The 21,280-nt window shown below is 43.2% G+C and overlaps 1 protein-coding gene and 2 long non-coding RNA genes across 3 annotated transcripts in view; 2 read left to right on the top strand and 1 right to left on the bottom strand.

Annotated features, from left to right (window-relative positions):
• Window positions 1-429: 429 nt before the first annotated feature.
• On the top strand, window positions 430-7,854 carry LOC308057834. Its single transcript, XR_013925484.1, has 3 exons — window positions 430-757; window positions 2,711-5,855; window positions 7,015-7,854. It is a non-coding gene; the product is annotated as an uncharacterized lncRNA (long non-coding RNA).
• A 751-nt stretch (window positions 7,855-8,605) lies between these two features.
• Window positions 8,606-10,894, top strand: LOC308057828 (uncharacterized protein). The gene is made up of 3 exons (XM_080411865.1): window positions 8,606-9,446; window positions 9,870-10,004; window positions 10,518-10,894. The coding sequence occupies exons 1-3, from the start codon at window positions 9,294-9,296 to the stop codon at window positions 10,572-10,574; spliced, it is 345 nt and encodes a 114-aa protein (XP_080267991.1). The 5' UTR covers window positions 8,606-9,293; the 3' UTR covers window positions 10,575-10,894.
• A 7,476-nt stretch (window positions 10,895-18,370) lies between these two features.
• LOC308057831 overlaps window positions 18,371-21,280 on the bottom strand; it is a 168,490-nt gene continuing 165,580 nt past the window's right edge. Inside the window, exon 3 of the long non-coding RNA XR_013925481.1 lies at window positions 18,371-21,018. This is a non-coding gene — a long non-coding RNA (uncharacterized lncRNA). The remainder of the gene's footprint in view (window positions 21,019-21,280) is intronic.

Genomic DNA, 21,280 nt, shown 5'->3' on the forward strand with positions numbered 1-21,280 from the left:
CCTGTAGGAGAAGGATTCTGGGTACTGAAGGGAGCTAAACCCCTGGTATTAAACAGGGAATGCACGTAAGCGTATAGCTACATGTCTGTAGCTGTAAGATTTCTGTCACTTTGCGTGAAGTTTAGGGAACAGTTATTTCAACTATTTGCTTAATATCTTGCGGAAAAATTAGCCTTCCAGTAGACATTAATAGCACACAATAATTGTTTCAGTCTTGAACTATATCTAGCGAAGTTACTATACCAGATTTTAGTTTAATTCAGTTCTGCAATTAAGTTTTCAAAGCAACTGTAGGTATTATTCATAATGCAAAGTAAGCATTTCGGTACTGAAATATATTTCTTGTTTTCTAGACCTGCAGCAACAACCAGGAGTGAAAGGAGCGAGGTACTGTAAAACTAGTTTCTTGATAAGCAGTCTCTATCAGCTTTTAATCACTTAGGTGGGAGCAGTGTTTATGTAGTGATCAACCAGATGTACAAATTGCTGCTGGTATGCAGCTTGATTGTATTTGAGACAAATCTGTGGGCTGTGAAGGAGTGAATGAATCATTCATGCATTTGTAATGGTCTGTAATACTAGACAGTGGAATTACAGAAAGTACTGTATTTTTTGTAGGTCAGCATACCAGTGGAAGTAACTGATGACCCTGGTTTAACTCACTCATCTGACCCAACTTCAGAGGATGTCCGGTTACAAGCTTCAACCTACAAGGAGACTATGCTGCTGTTGGAAGAGCTTAGTGTGGTTCATATGGGTATGTTTTCAAGTCTCTGCCTTCAGCTGTTACAAGTTCCCCTTAAAACATGATTTCTTTGTATGCACTCCAAAGTATTTTAATTTCATATTTTGAGATAGTATCTCTTTGTGACTAGAGATCCCCCTCAAAAGCTGTGAAACTGTCACCTAACCTGAGATGTTGCCTGCATTACCAGCCGATGTGCCTTACGTTATCATTGGTTCTCTGCCTAGTCAGAGCTGGAGAAGCAGTTTCTTGCAAAGTACAGTTCAGCTCCTTCTAATGCGGTCATCAAAAGTCAGCAAGAGCTTTTTCTTCTTTATATCCCCCTGATGTGGTTTAAGCCCAGCCACACCTAAACACCTAAGCACCACACAGCCACTCACTTGTTCCACCCCAGTGGGGTGGGGGAGAGCATCGGAAAGGGAAAAGTGAGAAAACTCATGGGTCGGCATGAAAACAGTTTAATAGCAAAAGCCACGCACGCAAGCAAAGCAAAGCAAGGAATTCATCCAGCACGTCCCATGGGCAGGCGGGTGTTCAGCCATCTCCAGGACAGCAGGGCTCCGTCATGCATAACAAATACTTGGGAAGACAAAGTGCCATCGCTCTGGATGTCCCTCCCTTCCTTCGTCTTCCCCCAGCTTTATATGCTGAGCATGATGCCGCGTGGCATGGCACATCCCTTGGGTCAGCTGGGGTCAGCTGTCCCAGCTGTGTCCCGGCCCGGCTCCTTGCGTACCCCCAGCCTGCTTGCTGGTGGGGTGGGGTGAGGAGCAGAAAAGGCCTTGGCTCTGTGTGAGCGCTGCTGGGCCATAAGGAACACATCCCCGTGCTACCAACCCTGTTTGCGGCACAGCTGTAAAACATGGCCCCGTACCAGCGACTGTGAAGAAAATTAACACTATCCCAGCCACAACCAGCACACCCCTCAACTGCTAATGACAAAGAGTACAGCAAACAAATGGCTTTGCTTAAAAATAATAAGTACATATATATAACAAATTTCAACTGTCATAAGATGCTTGCATATATGCACAAGGCATTATATAAACATAAGCATCACTTACTAGGGCTCTTAAACTATGCTAAAATTTCATTAGGCAAGTGTTAACCTTGGCCGAAGGCCAAACTCCCCGCCCAGTGCTGCCACTGCCCCTCCTTGACGAAACGGGGTGAAAAAGCTTGTGGGTCAGTGTGAAGGCAGGGCTGTCACTTCCCAGTGACTGTCACTGGCCAAACAGACTCCACCGATTAAAATACGTTTGGATAGTGAGAAACAAAGACCCAAAACCTGAGAAGGACACGTCGGCACCCCCCCTGCTCAAGCTCTGCTGCGCTCCTTCCCCGCCACCTCCCCAGGCAGCACGGGGAGGCTGCGGTCTGCAGTCAGGACGTAGCAGTTTCTCTCTGCTGCTCCTTCCTCGTCCCTTTTCCCTGCTCCAGTGTGAGTCCTCCCCCAGGCTGCAGTCCTTTGGGGAGAATCTCCTCCAGCCTGGGCCCTCCATGGGTCGCAGGTCCTTCGGGAAGGATCCGCCTGCTCTGGCACGGGGTCCTGCGCAGCACTGCGCTGTGGGTATCTGCTCCAGCATGGTTCTCTCAGGGGCTGCAGGGGAATCTCTGCTCTGGCACCTGGAGCAGCACCTCTCCCTCCTCCTTCGCTGACCTGGGTGTTCGTTTGCGGGGCTGGTTTTCACATGCTTTTCCCCTTCTCTGCCCGTGTGGTGGTTTCGCCCTTTCCTACATTTGTTTTTCCTGAGGAGCTGCCAGCACGGCTGAGAGGCTCAGCTGTGCCCTGCGGTGGGTCCATCGAAACCGTCCATGTCCAGCACGGGACGACCCCTGGCTCCTTCTCACAGGGACCTTCCCACTGCCGAGACCTGCCACCTGCACCTAATGCAGCAAAGCATTGAACAGCTTATACATTGGGCAGTATTTGTGCAGCTTTGTGTCTTTTCTGTCTCAAAACAGGTTCTGCTACTTTGTTGAAAATGCAAAACATACTTATTGAATATGAACAGAGACTAGAACGTGGGACAAATCGGTATACAGCTCTCTCACTCGAAGTAAGGGAATTGGGAGGTGAAAGGGAGGAGTCACAGTTCAGAGCGGAGAAGACTCAAGATTTGAAATCCGTATTGGCTCACCAAGAAGCAGAATGGAAAAGGGATATCCACAGCCTTAAGTATGTAAATTGTGGTCTGATAATGTATTATCTTGTCAGTGGTTTTGTTCCGAAAGACACTGATGGTGCAGGCAACAGGATGAGAAGTTTCCAGTCTTTTGGGTTTGGGTTTTTTGAATCCCGTGGGCCAGTTATGCTATGAAGTAGATAACGTGAGAGGGGAAAAACGTCCGGATACCAGCTCCATGTACAGTCTTCTGGATGTTGTTCTAACTTTGTTTTCTAGCAAGAAAAGAGCAAGAGAGTGTGTGTGGGGAAATCAGATTTATAAGAGAGATTTGAGAGATGGTTGGGTGGTGGTTTTTTTTTTCTCGTTTTGTCCTTGCAGCTTCGGTTGGCCTATAATACTAGGATTTCTGGTAACTCCACCCAGTGCAAGTCAAACCAGAGCTTAGAGCATTTGTTTGCTTACCTGTTTGTTTGTTGGAAAGGTCAAGTTTGGGATTGCCCCTTTCCCCACACTCCTGAGCTAGACCCGGAGGCGTGAGGTTTCTCATCGCTGTTGACATCACGTCAGACAGGGGTGGCCAGCAGGCACCGTAGGCAGTTCAGCAAGGACAACTGCAGAGCCCTGGCCTGGGAGGGGAGATCTCCTTGTGGTGATCCCCGGTGGGACGGCGTGGCTGGGGAGCGGCCCAGGCAGAGAGCGAGCTCAGCAGGAGCCACCGTGAGCTGGCAGCTGGGGCGGCCCGCAGCGGCCTGGGCTGTATGGAGGGCAGCAGTGCCAGGGCACTGGGGGCAGTGAGTGCCCACCCCTCCGCAGGGCTTGCTGAGCTGTGTCTCGAGCCCGGGGCCCGGTGTTTGGCCGCCCAGCCCAGGAGATCTTGCCCAGTCCGTGTGAGGTCGGCAGGGAGATGCCGGGCTGGCCCGGGGGCAGGAGCACCAGCCCTGTGAGGGGAGGCTGCGGGAGCTGGGCCTGGGGGAGTTGGGCCTCCCAGCGTGGGGGAGGGGGGTACGAGGAAGACGAGGCCGGTCCCAGCTTGGCCTGGGTTTGACTTCAGCAGGTGTTCAAAATCCTCAAACATCTGTCAAGTATAAAGAAGTAGTATTTTCATTCTAAGTGAATTCTCCAAGCAGCGTTAAATTTATACTTTCAAAAGTTACACTTTTTGTGAAATTACACTAGAAACTACATGTAAAGCTTTCTCCTTGCAATATACGCCATTCAAATACAAATGTTTCTGTCAGTCTTTCAAGTAATTTTAGTGGTGGTTGATTCTTGTTTCGCAGCATTTCTAAAGCAGGCTTTCAATTGGCAGTTCTTCCCTTAGGTTGACACTTGATTTTTTTTAATTTTTTTTTTTTGTCCACTATTGTGAGTATATGGGAAAAAACAGTCAAAATAATGATCAAACACAAAGCTGCTTTCTTGTTTGGGTACCGTGGGCACACCATGGACCGTTTTTTACCATGTCAGTGCTCATTGCTGATTGTTTCGGTTGGTAAAGAAGCTGACCTTCCATAAGGCTTTCCTTGTAAGTCAGCTTCAAAATGAAATTGCTGTAGTTTCTCCCAGAGGTAGATCCAACTGAGGTTTGAAACTGTTTTTAATCGTATTCAGCTTAAACCCCATGCATTTCTGAATCTGGTTTTGAACACTGACATCCTTCTTGAGTAAACAGAAGCTGCTTGTTCTGCCTGTGGTCAGCAGTTGTTTTAGACTTACAGAAGGCTGCTGAAAAATTGTTGGGTCTGCCATAGGTAAGTGGCGTGCTGATTCACCAGTATTACTTCTGGTCACTGAATCCGTAATATGTAGGCAATGCTCAGTATACTAAGAAAATGTATACTAACCATAGTAAAAGTTTACGATGCTTTGATCTGATGAGACAACAAACTCCTTTTTCAACAAAATGGCTGTAATATGAAGATTTTTTTTTTTTAATTTTATTATTATAGTGTGCACACTGGTGTGTGTTTCCCTATACAAACTTACAAATAACGGATAAATCACTCAAAGTTTTTTTTCTCTATCTTGTACAACTGATACCATGCACAACGGAATGAAGTTAGAATTCTTTAAAAAGTTGAAAAGTACAGTAAAAATATGAACTCTGAAAACATTTAACATTTTTTATGGTTTGAGTTGTCTCTGCAAGTTCATCACGTGGAATATCTACTTTTATATCAGTGCTTTTGTTTCGCAAATACTCCGTTAAATCCCAGATGTTCTTTGAAACAACAAGAAGAAAAGAGGCTCAGAGTAGAAGTGCTGTGTGAGAAAATGAGAGAAGACCTCCGAAGGAAAGAAGATCAATATTGTAAAGAGATGGAGGAGAAACAGAAACGTGAGTTACACTCTAGGAATTTAGAAATGGAGTTAAGAACACTGAGAAAGCTCTTGAAACAGGTATATTAAATAATGAATTAAACTCTTTGTCTTATTTTCTGCTTCTTTTCAATTGTATTCCAGTATGCCTAGAGAAGGAGGCGCTTTGCTCACGGAAGAGGCGTTGGATAACAATTGTCAGATTTTGAGAACAGTAGAGTACAGTTGGTTCACAATTGGGCTGTTCTTTTTTTTTTTTTCTTTTTTCCTTTTTCAAAATTGAGGTTTCATTTGTATTTCAGGCAAAGCCTTACCTTTTTTTGAATTACTACAAAACATCCTGTATTTCGCCTTCTTAAATTTTCATAAGAAAATTTAAATTTATTTATTTATAGGTGGATTATCATAACGGTGGGGAATCAAAAATGTTTTCAAGTATGCAAGGGAGAATGGGAAGATGTATTGCTAGCTCTGTTTTTTCTTCAGATGCAAGCAGTTTTATTGTATTACTGTAGGTTGAAGAGGAACGTGATGAAACACAGAGACAGCTCTCTCAGGAAAAGAGGGCCAGAGCCCTTCAAGAAGGAATTTTGAACAACCACCTTGGGAGACAAATGGAACTAGAAGAAGAGACAAGAAGATCTATAGGAAAAAAATCAGAGGTAAGCAGATTTTTTTTTCTAATAAGTCAGATTTCACCATGTTTGTTTTAAAGTCATAATAAATCTTACATAACTTTTTCTGTTTCTTGATGGTTTATTTACTGTTTACCAGTGTAACTTATCTGGGTAAATACCTTCCTTGTTTTCTCTTATGTCTAAAAGTTCTGGAAAGCAGCATCACTCCTGTATGTACCTGAATTACTTGTGCAAGTAGGAAACTAATAGAAGACACTGTTTACACCGTTTCTTAACCTATCTGTTATTTTCCATTTCATAGACATTTTGTCATCACTTTTTAGGCTTTCTAGCAGTGAAACACCTAGCTACCTATGGCAAGGTTGACCAGGAAGAAAGTTGTTTGACAGTGTTTGTGTTTCCATTGTTTTTTTTTTTTTTTAAAATTAGTTATTCCCTTATTGAACTTACTTCAAGTATGCCTTTCTTTTTCACCTCCACATAACTAAAATTTTATGATCAAATATCAGCAATGAATTCAACTCTCTGTAAGAGTTAGAGTAACTGGAGGAGAAAAAGCAATCATAAACACTGTATTAAAAAAGATCTTGAAAAGAGTTTACTGAATTTCCTAAAGAATGTGCAGTGCCTGGAAGCCTTTTTGTTCTTGGCTGTGCTGCCCAGTAAATGTAGGGTGAATGTGTTTAAGTGGAAAAAAGTTATACATACAATAAAGAGGAAATATACAGGACTATTGCATTCCGGGGGTGATTGAGTTTTATAGCTAACTTCCAGTAACACAAAAGGATAAGTGTTCAGAAGACATTTGAGAAGGAAAATACCCTTTCTAGCCTTGTTTTTACCAGATCTGTAGCACAACTAATTCAACCTTAAAGGCAGTATTATAAAGGCATGCACATACAAGAAAGCGCTGTCATTTTAAAAGCTTTGGTTGCTGGTTTAAGGGGGGAAAAAAACGTAACTGTATATTTGGGATGTTCATTTAGGTTTTAAGGATATGTTGCACTTCCGTTGTGTACGTACGTTGTACATGTGCATGGGTTCACAGAGTAGCTTATTGCCTGAAACTTCATCTTTGAAGTCATGCTTTAGTACTAGAAATGTTAAAATGCAGTTTATTGCTGCAGGTTTTTTGTAGATTCATTTCCCAATTGGCTCTTTATTCATGTTCCCTGTCCTTCAGGAATCCAGCACTGACAGAGAACAGGATCTGTTGTACAAGAATCAGTTACTACAAGATGAGATTGCTATGCTAAGGCTAGAACTCACTCAAGTAAGACTTAGGCACCAGGAGGAAGAAGGAAAATATTTAAAGGAAAATGAGACCTTGAAAGAAAAAAATGAAGCTCTCAAAAAGGAACTTAAACTGAACAAGGAAGCATTAAGACAAACGTTTTTTCAGTTCAACGCGGAGCTGGACTTACTAAAGACAGAATCTGCAGTGCTGACTTCCAAACTTGAGCAGACAAACAAAAGCAAAGACAGACTAGAGACAGAAATTGAATCATTTCGTTCCTCCCTGAACGCTGCAGTTCAAGAACTTGAACTTCATTTGTCATCAAAAAGCAATGCTGAACGAAGATTTCACAGAGAACGTGATGAATGCCTTTGCTTGCAAGTCGAGCTCCATCGTGACCTCTCTGACGTGCAAGAAACCAACAAGAGCTTGTCTCTGCAGCTGTGTAAAGCTAAAAGCAAAGCTAATAGGCTAGAAAATGAGCTTCACCAGTTGAAGCAAATGCTCAGAGAAAAAGCTTTGCTTTTAGAAATGGCAAAAAAGAATTAAGTCAAGGCCAGGGTCGGGCAAAGGAATGTGATCATGCTCGACAACTTGAGAAAGATCCAGTAAGCAAACTTGTAATAAAACAGGAGTCCTTGCAGGAGCGATTGGCCCAGCTCCAGAGTGAAAACCTTTTTACTCCATCAGCAATGGGAAGAGATGCAGAACAAGAGGATCATGAAAGAAAAAATGGTGGATTATGTGCAGCACTGTTTTAATGACATTTTCAGCAAACTTAGAGCTGATAGGGAAAAGCAAGTTTATCTAATAGAAGAGCGAAACAAGGATTTAAATGCCAAGTGCACTGATTTAAGGGAACAAGTCTTTAAATATGAGACTGACGTAGTAGAAAGACAGGTAAAGTATATGCGTAGAAAGAACAATTTAAAGTTTGTCCATTCTTGAAATTAGTTTGTTCCTACAATGTATCCGGTGTAAGTTATATGCATGGGACCAAAGAATACTGATTTGTTCTGGTTTGTAATGTTTCTCTCGGAATTGCGGAAAGTTTTGGCAACGGGGATATTAGTCCTCAGATCTAAGCAGAGAACAGAAAAAAGGTATCCAAGTCTAAGCTTTGATCAAGAAAGGTGATTCTTCTGTAGAACTTTTTTTCATCTCTTTTCCTTAGTCCATGTTATGCCCTATAGAATAGTCTTAAGTATTTGATGGTTTTGATGTAAGTATTGCACTGATGACATGAATGAGAGTGGTAGAAAAGGAGGAACCATCCAATACACGAGGGCTGAGAAATGAAGGTACAGAGAAGTGAAGTGGTTGGGGATAGATTTATATGAAGCTTCTATAGAGGGGAAAAAATAGGTTCTCTGTAAGCTGCTATCAAGATTGAAGAGTATTAGTAATGTCCAGCTGTTGATTTCTGTATGTGTTTTGAGGGTTCTGAGGGGCCTGCCTGTTCCTCAAAGTTCATGTCAGACGGTGACCTTAAGCTTTCTCTTTTATGATGTGTAGCCACATCCAGCAGTACTGTCAATCATTGTAAACTGTGACTTGCTTTGTATTCTTACTACCAAAAGAATGGGTTCCTTTTGAAGATCATGTGAGAGAGTGTGTGTGTGTATATGTATAAAGCTATATATATATATATATATATATATGAGCTATGCAGATTTTTGTAAACCTAATCTATCAGTACTTCTAAAACGAGCTGAGTAAGAAGACTACAAGAGGATGTGATTCAACATACCCTTAAAGTGTATCTCAAAGGAGCTTTCAGATATTTGTATTCATTTAATTGTATTTGTATAGTGAAGAAACAGAAGAAAGAACAATCTAACACAAAGTCCTGCCTTCAGTCACCAGAGTAATATTTGCAGTCAAACTGTGGCTCTTAGATCACAACAGATTTCTTTGGGTTTTGTTAGGAAAAAAATACCTGATGGCAGTGTGTTCCTGTGTATTGTTCAAGGAAGAACAATACCTGAGCCTATTTTATGTGTTAGGAAACAGAAATCCTCGTGAACAGCTGCTGATAGTCAAAGGTTCTCAGCTGAGAAAGATGACGAGAGGTCATCATCCATGCAGATGCCTGCTGGTGGCAGGCAAAATTGCATACTTTTGGGTTCAATCTAGACAGGTCTAATTGTATAATAAAATAAGTTAAAGGCGTATTTCATGTTCTTAGAACTTTCTTCATGCTCATTTAACTGTTTTGTTAGGGCATGTTTGGACAACTGCAGCAGGAGCTTGCTGATGCACCTAAAAAGCAATCTATGCCAGCAGCTTCACTTGAAGTTACTACACGCTACCACAGTGACCTGGAGAGAGACAAGCTGCGCTTGCAAAAGGAGTTGGAAAGAAAGTTGAAAACTAAGGTACTTAATGTCCGTAACTATATGAATAAATCTGAGTGTAGCTGTTGAAAGTAGGAGCGAATGTTGTCCTTTTGCACCACCTTTTGCAGTGTTCTTACAAATACTGAAGTATAGAGGGAACCAGAGGAGCTTTGCAGGAAAGCTGTAGGGTGATTTTGTGTGTGTGTGTGCATGTCATCTTATGCCCCAAAGTTGTAACCTCATCCTGTCGCTTCTAGAGTATTCCTTCTTCCTACCAGCTCCAGCTGCTGTTCTTGGTTATGGTTCCTAAGGTGTGTTTTACACTCCACATCAACCTTGGCCATAGGTCTTGGATGGGTGGAGGAGAGCTTAGGCCTGTTTCTGTGTAAGTTACTGCATTCTCCTGCGCTCTTGTCTTTTCCGGCCACCTTACTTTTTCTTCTGCCACTGTTGCCTTCACAGACGCAGAAGCAGAACATGCTGGCTCTGACATCCAAGGACTTGCACAGCACGTGGGAGGAGCACTTGAAGTCAAGATCCCACCTTGAAGAGCGCGTTGCTCAGCTGGACGAGGGGAAGGCTGAACTGTTGCAACAGGTGAGCCCAGAAAATTCTCCAGGCACCGAGCCAATACCCAGGAGAACCACCAGGAGAACCACATGCACCTTCTGGTCAGGTTCTTACATATCATTGCTTTCTGTTATCCCTGCCATTCAGGCTGCGAGTACCTTATCGTTTGGGGGTCACGGAAGAAGCAAATAAAAGCTAGATGGGTATCTTTGTGTAAGTTCTGGAGTGGCTCTGTTGGGAAGAGTTCCCAGTGTGGTTTGCTATCAGTTGAGCACATCGAGCAAGGCCACAGTTCCCAGTTCTTCCTTGGATTTTGTGTGGTCATCTTCTGACCCCTTGGTTTCTAGGCAGGTTTAAAATGCTTGATGTTTCCAGTGCGTGTATGGAGGAGCTGCTGTATGTTTTCAGCGTAGCGGGAGCTTAAAAGCCTTGCAGAGAAACATACTGAAGGAATGCTGGGTAAATGAACGAGTGCTTGGGAAACAAGCAGCGCCTGCCAGTTGCCAAGGGGCGGCCTTCCCCTTTTCTCCTTTTCTGTAGAGGGAAAATGGAAGTACAAAGTCAAAACAGCTGCCAGCTCTCCTCTGGTGTGGCTGAGAAAACACCAAGAGGAGGAAAACCAGCATGTGGCTAAGTAAATGCCCACACAGAAGAGGTGGAGGTAATGGCCGAGGGGAATAAAATGTTGAAGAACTCCAAAAGATCAGATTCCTCCACAAGCCCCTGCCTGCTGGTTGGTGGAAGATCCCATGAAAGCTTTGGATGGATCGATGTTCTCCCATGAAGTGCATACCTACGTAATCCCTACTGTGAGCAGAGGCACTGCCAAAAGTGTTCTCCAGCATCTTTTCCACCTGTTATGTCTAGAAGAGGATGGCCTTTGCTTCAGGCGAGGGCATCTGTTTCTGTAGTTACATATTGGTCTATTTGATGTGAAACCTGAAGGGATGGATGGAATAGCCTCGGGAATTCCGTCCCATGGCATTCTGTGGAACATGGCTAACGGATAGAGACGTCCGGCAGCTTCTCTGTGGAGAGCGCTAGATGCACAGACTGTACATAGGTATTTTTCCTGTGCTCTGTGTGTGTGATACATCTTTCTTTTCTCTTTTGAAAGTGCGAGAGTGAAAGAAAGGAAGTGAAGAAGCTGCTAGAGTTGAAACGCCCAGTTGAACTACGTCTGGCCCAAGAAATGAAAAGAAACCTCGATCTGCAGAAAGGTGTAAGAGGTACGGCTTTTTAGCGTGGTGAAGAGGTATCCCTGCGTAGGAGTCATGTTTTATTAAACTTTAGTGTAAAAATAGGTGTACCTAACTGTGAGCAGATGCCAGCCTCGTGTTAGTTCTTGCAAGGTACTTCTGTACACCAGCCCCTAGTTTTCAATAGCTGCCAAAACAACTGCAGATGCCGGTTGCCCTGCAGTTCTCCTGGGAAAAAGGGAGTCTTTCATTCCTCTTTTCAGGTGAAATCTGGACTCTCCAAGTGTATGTGGCACAGGAATACTGTTTTTTCCTGGTAATTCCTGGTGTGTCAAGTACATTAAAGATAAAGCAAGCTGTGTCTGTGCTGTTTACATGAGAGTATGTGAAAAAGTCCAGTTTTGTTCCTTTGCTTCATTGTTTTCATGACTAGTTTGCTGTGCAGGTTGAAGAGGCTGCTGAGCAGAGCTACGAAGGAGCTAAGGGTGTATGAGGCGAGAGGGGGACTGTCCCAGCTGAATTTGCAGGGAGAAGTGAAGAAAATGGTCAATGAAATTGGCAGATTAAGAACAAAGGTGAGCTTTATTTTGTTTGGGTTATTGTGGTGGTTTTTCTTTTGTAACCTTTGTTCGTTCTTTATACTTCTTTTCATGTTGTTGATTTTGACTACTTTTTTCTTGGCTGTATTTCTGAAATTATTTGGCTGGTTTTTGATGTTCCTTCTATGGTCACAGTAGTAGGCGACTGTAATACTGATGTAGCTCTTAGGGGTAAAGATGGAAGTGTTACGTACACAGCAGTATCTGCGAGGGCGCATCAGGGGTAGGCTGTCCTGCAGAGGAAGGGCAAAGCAAGAGCCACAGCAAGGCTGGCAGGGTCTGTGACCACACGGGCCAGGGATCAGCCCCACAGGCCCTCACCAAGAAGAGCAGAAGAGTTCTGGAGACAGTTCTGGGGACAGTAAGCAGAGTCCTCCAAGAGTGCAGATCACCAGGCCGGTCCATAGGGATGGGCAGGTCTGCAGTCCTACTGGGACGTCACGTCCATGGGTGAGGGCCAGGGCTGAGAGCAGTGAAGGCCCAGCACAGGCCTGGCTGCAGCTTGAGGCCGTGGCAGCATCGTCGGGCTCCGACGGATGCGTTCCCTCTCGGAAGGGAGGGGAGTAACGCCACCATCACTCGGAACAACTCTGTGCAGTTGGCCTTGCCCAAGGTCACCCCCTGAAGCCTGTCTCGGGCACGAGTTGAGCAGGAGGCAGGTGGGGGTTTGCTTTTCGGAATGGTGTCTTTGCTTCGCAGGGCACGATGCAGTGTGAGGTGATGCGGAAAAAACCCTGTAACTTGTTGCTTACTAGTAGCTGACTCAGTCCGTCTTTCCCTTGTCATGGAGACCCACAAATGCTTTTGAGGTTGCTCTGGCTGTTCGGTAGCATGGAACCTTTTAGCTGCTTCTCCGCTCATTACTGAGATAGCTGTGTTTCAAAGTTATGCTCCTTTTTAGAAGATATTATTGTAGAACGAGTCAACTGCCTTGAGAGTGGCTCATTTGTAGTTCACAGGTTAGCAGCATATTTTTGTTCCTGTTGGAAGAGTTATTTTGAATGACAGGGAATGGAATGACGTTTGGGCAATTTTAAATAAGTGTAAAGTTTCTACGTATTTTAGAGACTTTCAAGTGTTGACTCTGGTGGTTTCCCCCTCTTTTTTAAAAATAAAAGATGATGGGATATCATGTTTTATGGTTAATAGGTATAGACGATGGATGTTTCTGGAGGGGGAAAGAAGGGGATAGAAGCTGTAGTTGACCATTGGTGATATGGAGAAATAGTGTGAAATGGGGACAATGGACATCGATTGTGATTGTATATGTCTGCTCAAGGAATGTGGGTATGGTGACTGGTCATGGGTGCGGTGTCTGGTCACATAGGCACACAGCTCTGAGGAGACACCTACAGTTTTGAGGAGACGCCTGCCCTTCTTCCTCTAACAAAGGGGAGACGGGGAGACGCCTGCCCTTCTTCCTCTAACAAAGGGGCTATTTAAAAGAGAATGAGAAAAGATGAGAGACATTCAAATGCTATCCAGAGGGAGGGAGTGCTAAGTCTCCTTGCTGGAGAAGATTGGATGGTCACAAGGACATGAATCACCTTTCCTTGCTGAAGAAGATCTGATGGTCACAAGAACACGAATCACCTACAAACCTGCAAGACCACCACATTCCAGGAAACGGACTGATAAGCTAATTAACATACGAAGCGGGGTTTAGGTAACGAATATGTATAGGCGTTAATTGAATATTCATTTGTTTCATTGTATAAATGTGAGATGGTTCGTCACTTCGGGCATGCACGCTTGTGGAGGAGCGATCCCCGATCCCCCGTGCATCTGTGCGCAATAAACATACCTACTTTATAACTTTCGAGTTATAGAGTCAAATTCCACACGTCAGTTTGGCGAGCCAGCCAGGAGGATTTCTGCTCGGCCGAGGGACCAGCTGCGGAGCGGACGCTCCTAGGCGCGCCCCGGGAGATTTCCTCGGAGGAGCCTCCTCTTCTCAGCTGTTCACCCGGGAGCAGAAGAGAAACCCTGAATCCACGGATAAAACGGTATGTTTAGAAACGGGGCGGCTGGTGAGACGCACAGAGATGTCCGGCGCGCAGCGTAGTCCCCAGGAGGAAAGGTACCTTGGGAGGGGGTTTGCTGACCAAGGGGTGGCCGCTAGCGATCTTGAGGGCAGATCGAGCAAACCCGAGGTTACTGCCAATCCTAAAAGCCCGGAGGCCTCATGACGGAAAGCGGGGGGCGGGACGGAATAAGGCGGAATCTCACAGGAACAAGAGGGACCTCATAGCAAAAGTAAAAGGGAAACTTTTGCGTAGGAAAACAGGAAGCTAAAAACTTCCTTTAAGTTGTCTTAAGAATTGGGGAATTCCTAGAATGTAACAACTGAAATAGCGCTCTGTGTCTTGTTTGTTCTATGTGTTGTCTTGTTACATGTTCAAAACTTGGAGTTATGAAATGTATGTTGAAAAATAATAATATTCTGGTAATTCGTAGCAAATAGCGGAAAACTTAACACTCTGCTTAAGACCAGGAAAAATTGGTTTTTGTTTGTTGGGTTTTTTTTGGCAATTGTTCATTGAAATGCATACTTTGTGAACTGTTAGTGTTCCTAAAAGTTGTACATAAGTGCACGGTACCGTATAACATACTGCTTGTGTGACTGCGGGCTGCCCGGAGAGTGTGAATGGTGTGATTGAGATGCACATTTTGATTTTCCGTGTATAGCTTAATTATTTTGACTGAGTGTGAGTGCAAGAGTGCTTGAGACATGCGTTTGAGTGCAATATGAGTAAGGAGCTCTATCCGTGTTTCCGACCTTGGGTGGCTAAGGCGGCCGGAGAAAAACAAAGTAATTAAAATTGCAAAATGGGAAATGGAAGGAGTAAGCCCTGTGAAAAATCGCCCTTGGGTTGTATATTAAAACATTGGAGTGATATCGTAGGACATGGTGGTACTGAAAATAGAAGGAAAATGGATTAAATATTGTAATCAGTGGTGGCTTTTGTATAAATTGGGGAGTGATGCGAAATGGCCTCAGGAGGGAGGAATGTTAGATTATAACACTCTCCTGCGATTAATGTTTTTTCTGAGAAGAGAGGGAAAATGGGACGAAGTATCGTATGCAGACATGTTCTTTGTCCTCCAGGACAAACCCGAGTGGCAAATGGACTGTGGATTAGTACCCTCTCAGGATCCTATGGTACTAGCACTAGAAAGAGTGCGGGATTAACATCACCTGATCTTTGACTATGGCTCTAGAAAAGGATAGGAAAAAACCCTAAGACCTAAATTAGAAAGATGTTCTTGTTGAAATTTTTGTGTTAAAAAGCTCAGGTTGTGGTTCCTTCTGTGGAGCAACCAGAATGAAACACGTTGTAAGATAAAAACTTGTACTAATGTATGTAAAACCTGAGGGGGGTGGGAGGGGGGATTGGAGAATCAAAGACCTTGTGAAAGTGTTAGGGTATTGGGGTGAGTTTGTACAAAGCCCCGTATCCCCTCGAAGGTGCGGCTGAGTCCTGCGGGACGCATGGCAGGGTGTTTGCTGTTTGCCTGCGAAGGCTGATATGTAATAACACAGACTTAAAGCAACAAGGAGCAGATATGCATTCAGGGTGAGAAAGAGTTAAAACAGAAGTGCTGTCAGGCTTGTGTAACCTGCAGAGCAGGAACAGCATCTCCTGCCCCGAACCCTTCCGATGGTGAGCAGGAGGGGGTTGCTGTTGCTGACGATTGAGCAGAAGGACCTGACAATGTCACCCCAATTGCTGCAGCATTTGCAGTACAACAGGACCAGTAACGGCCCCTTTTTAGGGCAGGGAATGGGTATGAGGTGGAATTTTAGTGAATACAAAACCAACTTATTTGTTAAACTTAGTAAAAAATAATAATAATAAAAAAAATTGGTACAGTTGTGGGAGCTGCTGGCCACCAGGAAAACATCCTGAAACCTTTAAAGTACAAACTAAGAAAACAAACAAGAATGCCAAATTCACCAAAATCTTTGTTGGGATGAGATTTATTAGAACATCTAGACGTTTAAAGAAGGGGAAATGAAATTAAAAGTTAAATATGATCAAGTAATTGAAATATTGAGCTTATCTTTAATTCAACAGAAAAGAGGAAAAGAGGACCTCCCTGAAGTAAAAGAAATTTTTAACCAGGTGTATCTGAAAATTAATTCCAGGATAGGTGAAAAATGCTTTACCTGTTACAGTAAAAATGATAAAGGGGGAGGCTTGCCCAGTTCAGATAAAAACAATATCCCTTGGTCAGCAAGGCTGTGGGGATATTGGCAGAAAAAGTGAAATAAAATACACTCTGTAGTAGATCTACTAATGTAAATCTGTGTGTTTTGCCATGACAGTGACTTGTTATGGGATGTGCAGGTGAAACTCTGCATTGACAACGAAGTACAAGGAATAAGGTTGGTCAGGTGCCTCCTACCATAGTCAAGGGCAAGACTGGGTTGGCCTCTGTGTTTGCCACCAAGAAGGATCTTGAGCTCCGCTGTTGGCTGCAACCCAGTAGGCGTTGAGCGGTGGGAACATGTGCCATGCCAGACCTTGATGTGAGGAATGGCCCACTCTGAGGCACTGATTTGGAAATTGGAAACCGCCTGGCCGACCATGAGGCCAGATGAGTAACAGAGGAGGTAGGAAAGGAGGAATTATCCTTAATACCAGACGATAAAATCCAAACTGTAAGTACAGATCAGGAGCCAAACTATTCTAAAGAAAACTTAAAGGTAATTCAGGACATGAATGATAAAATAAAATCAAGTGGACTTATTTAAGGGATGGTCGTATAGTGGTACCATCCAATTTAATATGGACCACAGCCCTATTATTAATAAGACGCACTGGGGAGCTGATGCTTTATGTAAAAGTCTAAATCAGAAATTGATAGGGCAAAACTTGTATACTGTAATAAAACAGGTGACTCAGCAATGTGAAATGTGTTTACGCAATAATCCCAATACAGCAAATAAAATAAAACTAGGGAACGTTAGTAGAGGAAATGTTCCAGGGCAACATTGGCAGATCGATTTCTCGGAACTTCCTAGAAAAGGGGGGTATCAATATTTATTGGTACTAACAGATACCTTTTCAGGTTGGCCAGAAGCCTTCCCATGCAGAACTGCTAAAGCCCGGGAAGTGACCAAAATACTGCTCCAAGAGATAATACCTAGGTTTGGAGTCCCAGCGGTAATGTCCTCGGATAGAGGACCACATTTTGTGTCCAGAATAGTGCAACAGATCAGCCACCATCTAGGAATAGATTGGCAATTACGTACCCCATACCGACCACAATCGGGTGGCCAGGTAGAAAAGATGAATCATCTGATCAAACAACAGATTGTCAAGTTAGGTTAAGAAACAAATATAACTTGGCCCCAGTCTTTGCCATTAGCTCTTACACGAATTCGAACTAGACCAAGAGCAAAAGAGGGGCTTAGCCCATTTGAAATTTTATATGGACGACCCTATGGGGTACAAAAGGGGACGTCTTCACAGATTGGTGAAGAAACAATGACTTCCTATATGGTGGCACTAAACAAACAATTAATAAGAATTGAGAAGCATGTGATGGGAACACGCAGTAGGGGTCTGGATGGACCTGTTCACGATATACGACCAGGGGACTATGTATACGTTAAGTGTTTTGCAGATAAAACCCTGGAACCACAGTGGACCGGACCTTTTCAAGTCCTACTCACCACCTACACTGCAATCAAGGTTGAGGGACAGAATTCTTGGATTCACCATACCCGGATCAAGAAAGCCCCTGCAACTTCGTGGAAAGTAACCCCAGATAAAAAAGAACTGAAACTCAAATTTACTCGGACAAATGGGAACAATATGGGTGGCAAGTAAGTGAACCTGAGCGGTTGTGGATCCACCATATGGGAAGGGCACCACAACAAACAATATAGAACAAAGGAGTCTGGGACTGAGCCAGTGGCCAGTCTTGCCCAACTTGTTATCAGTAAGCCCCAACTCAAACAAAGATATTTTTGATCAAAACAGATTTTATATGTATATGTGAGGAACGTTTAGATTCTTAAAATGATCAATAGTGGGTTTAAACCATTTGTGTTTTTTTGTACCCTCTCTCTTGCCTACAACCAAGAGCCTGATAACTGGCCTTGGAATCATGCCCAGAAAAAACACACTGGAATAATGGGAAAGGTGGACTCAAAGACGAAACTAGCTATGGTGTTTTTTTCTGAAAATGAGGTGTACCAAAGGAATCAATGGGATCGGGAGGATGTACACAAAGTCGACCCATTATGGGGAAAATTAGGAGATAGGATAAAAGTAGGGTGTCAAACATATAATGAAAAGGATAACACCAAGATTTCAGGAGACACCCTGATTAATGTCAGAAAGGTAGATAAGGAATTAACCCTTCTAAATACAACCATGTGCTTTAATTCACGGGAATGTTGGCACAATTTTACCTTAACCGAGCCCATCTTTATAATATGCCTAGAAAAGGAATCCCCAAGAACAGCTCTGACTTATAAGATCAAAATAACAATCATGCTAACCACTGTTCCTACCACCACCACAGTTACAACAACCCCATTAACGCTTGATCTTAAATTAACTAAACCAAATCCAAAAATTTATACAATTGGACCATATGTAATCAGAAATACAGGTCAGCAACAAATGTTGTTTAACCCAGAATGGTCTCTTAAAAGAATAGAGTTACAAATACAATGCGGCGAATGAAGAGATGGGACGCAGCTTGATGCAAGCAAATGTCAATTTATTGTACAGAAGCACGAGGTTTTATACACTTTCAGAAGCTGCGCGTTTTAAACAGATTGGTTCTTGAAGCTAAGCCTTGCATACTAGGCAATCCCTGATTGGTGGTTAACTGCCAGCAATTAACAACAAGGTGTTATCTCTCCTTGGCGCCATCCGTCTCCCACTCCCCCGTGCTCTGCAAACATGCCTCATCATGTTAATTGTTGTCTAGACAAGCTCGAGCTCATCCCCCTCAGCTAACTGATTGCCACGCATGGTCCTAGTTTGCAGCCCGCTCCTGCATCTCCCCCTTCCTGTTGCACAAAAAGAACCTTTGAAACCGAACAAGTAAAAACAATGTATAAGTAATAGAACAAATAAAAACCCAACTGAGACATTTTATCAATGTCAAAATAACCCACTGTCTCTGTTCCATGCAATTATACAATTTCCCCTTTTTGTTTTTGAACAGCTGGTACCAGGTTTGCCATGTTCTGCAGGGCCCTTGCAAACATGACAGCAACCAAGGTAATAGCAAACAAACAATACTGCCAATTGAGTGAATGAATGCCAAAAAGGCTGACATTTTCTCAGATTTTGATAACATGTTGCTGCAATGGGGCGCCTGAAATCCACGCAGCACATACCATCAAAATCCTCACAGCCATATCCTTGAACCAACAACAAAAAGCAGTGTCAATTCTGACTCACATTCTTAACTGCCTACCAAACAAGGTGATTTAACTCTAATGCTTTCCCTGCTGTTACTCCGGATAAGAGAAGAACCACTGCAATACGTTCCCATCATAGCCTCCTACTACATTAGCATCTACAAAAAGACAATTATCGACATTCAAAGTGTAAACAATATCATCTTTTGGATTAACATTATACATAGGTGGAAGGGCACACCAAACAAGAACTGGTTCAGTCAAAAAGTTCGAAACATAGCATGCCTTTTCAGAACATACCTCTGGGGTCATTCCCTTCATTCCCTCTCTTTTTTATGCAAAGAGAAAAACTTTTACCATAACAGAGAAGCCCCTATTTACATCTCTGAGCCCGGATGCAAACCGCAGCTGTATGCTCCACCAGGCTCAGGGCAGAAATCATTCATGTAGTTACACAGCTATATATCTCTACAAGCATGCAGACACCTATGAAACACTAGATAACCATGTTTATCTTTCCTCCTCTCCTTCACAATACCTAGCTGTTCTCTCATCTCTTGTTAGGTCAAATAATTCTCCAGTTTCCTCTCCTGTATATCTCTTCAGACATTCTCTATCCTCCCCTTTTTTGCTTGTTAGTTGCAAGGAGGCAAAGGGTGTATGTAGCTGGGTGACCATGACCTGCTTTAGGTTACAATCAACTAAACACTGAATACAGGAAAAAAAAAGCATGGGAGACGTAAGGCAAACATCAATAAGGTGGTTAAAGATAATTATAATAAATCCTGTAATACTTTTGAGTCATTGCCCAAAGTTTCCCAGCCGTGAGAAGAGACCAAAGGCATCCCATCCCTGGCTCTGTTGCAGATCTTTGTTTTAAGGCTTTTGAGTTTTGTATACTTTTATAAATTAATTCACAGTGGTCACTCAGATTCACGTAACACATCCTATCAAAGTCTTCACACTTGTGTCCCTGTGCTAATAATAAAAATCAATAGCAACTCGGTTCTGTAGCAACATATGATGGACAGAATCAACATCTGTTAATAAGCCAGAAAAAAGAATATTATTTGTAGTATTACTTTGTTTAGCAAGCCAGCAGCCTAATTTACTAAGCAAGTTAAAAGCGTGTACTGTTCTTACAGAAGAGATTAGAGAAGCAAAAATCTGTTATGCTGCATTCCAGAACTCAGCCTGAGAATTACAGTCTGCTGTGAGTTCTGCGTTACAATCATTTGACACATGTTGGGGTTGCGATTGTGAAAGTTGCCCATTTACAATTTTCATTGGCATTATCACAGCTAGTTGTTTTAAAAGCAACCCTTGAGCTTCCTGATGTTCGACTTGTTGCAAAATATTCTGAAGCCAATCAATCAAGTTAGTATTACAGTTAGTGACTCTCTAGGACCCTGCAAGACTGTGGCAAGACTCCCGCATCCGGACTGCCTTAATAGCCATCTCATTCAGTTGCAAACAGTTGTCCCTGGGATACCTTGCCTGAGTCACAGAATCGGCACAACTAATTTTCTCCAGCCAACTGCTCATAGTTAACAGCAATTCCCCGATTAAGGTTTTCAATCAAGGCCACTACACATAGCTCAAAAAAATCAAATAACCACATCATATACTGTATCAGTTAGTACCATACAAAGCAATGACTTCCAATCATGCAGTGTGAGCGTATAAGGCTCTGCCATCACTTCAAGAAGGGACATAGCAAATGTATTATGAATCCTCCCTTCCCGCACTGCTTTGCTTAACTCTTTAACAGCCTCGTATTGCACAGGCTGCCACTCTGCAGGTTGATTTGTCTGACAAAATACTAAACATGCCATAGCGACTCCCAAAACCTATCACTTAAGTATTTCCCACTTGCATTCCTGCCACCAATCCCTCAGACTCCCTTTCACCCTCCCCAAAAATACAATCAATGCATCAGGAGAGACAAGGGGGTGGGGGAAAGGTTTACCTCCTTTTCCAGATCTATAGGACCTGGATCAAAAGGTTTATCAGTGTCAATAAAATCATTGTCCGAGTTGTCCTGTTCCCGTGCTTGGTCCTGTGTTGTGACGGTCGCTGCAATCAGTGACAGAAGCTTTGGGGTTAGAGGAG

This window comes from Falco punctatus (assembly GCF_963210335.1).
Source record: "Falco punctatus genome assembly, contig: scaffold_46, whole genome shotgun sequence".
Lineage (NCBI taxonomy): Eukaryota > Metazoa > Chordata > Aves > Falconiformes > Falconidae > Falco > Falco punctatus.

Excerpts from the sequence above, each read along its gene's own strand:
- LOC308057828 (XM_080411865.1), top strand. The coding sequence starts at position 9,294 with ATGTTTGGACAACTGCAGCAGGAGCTTGCTGATGCACCTAAAAAGCAA. Across the intron at positions 9,447-9,869 it reads AAAGAAAGTTGAAAACTAAG|ACGCAGAAGCAGAACATGCT; the intron begins GTACTTAATGTC and ends TTGCCTTCACAG. Across the intron at positions 10,005-10,517 it reads AGGCTGAACTGTTGCAACAG|AGGGAAAATGGAAGTACAAA; the intron begins GTGAGCCCAGAA and ends CCTTTTCTGTAG.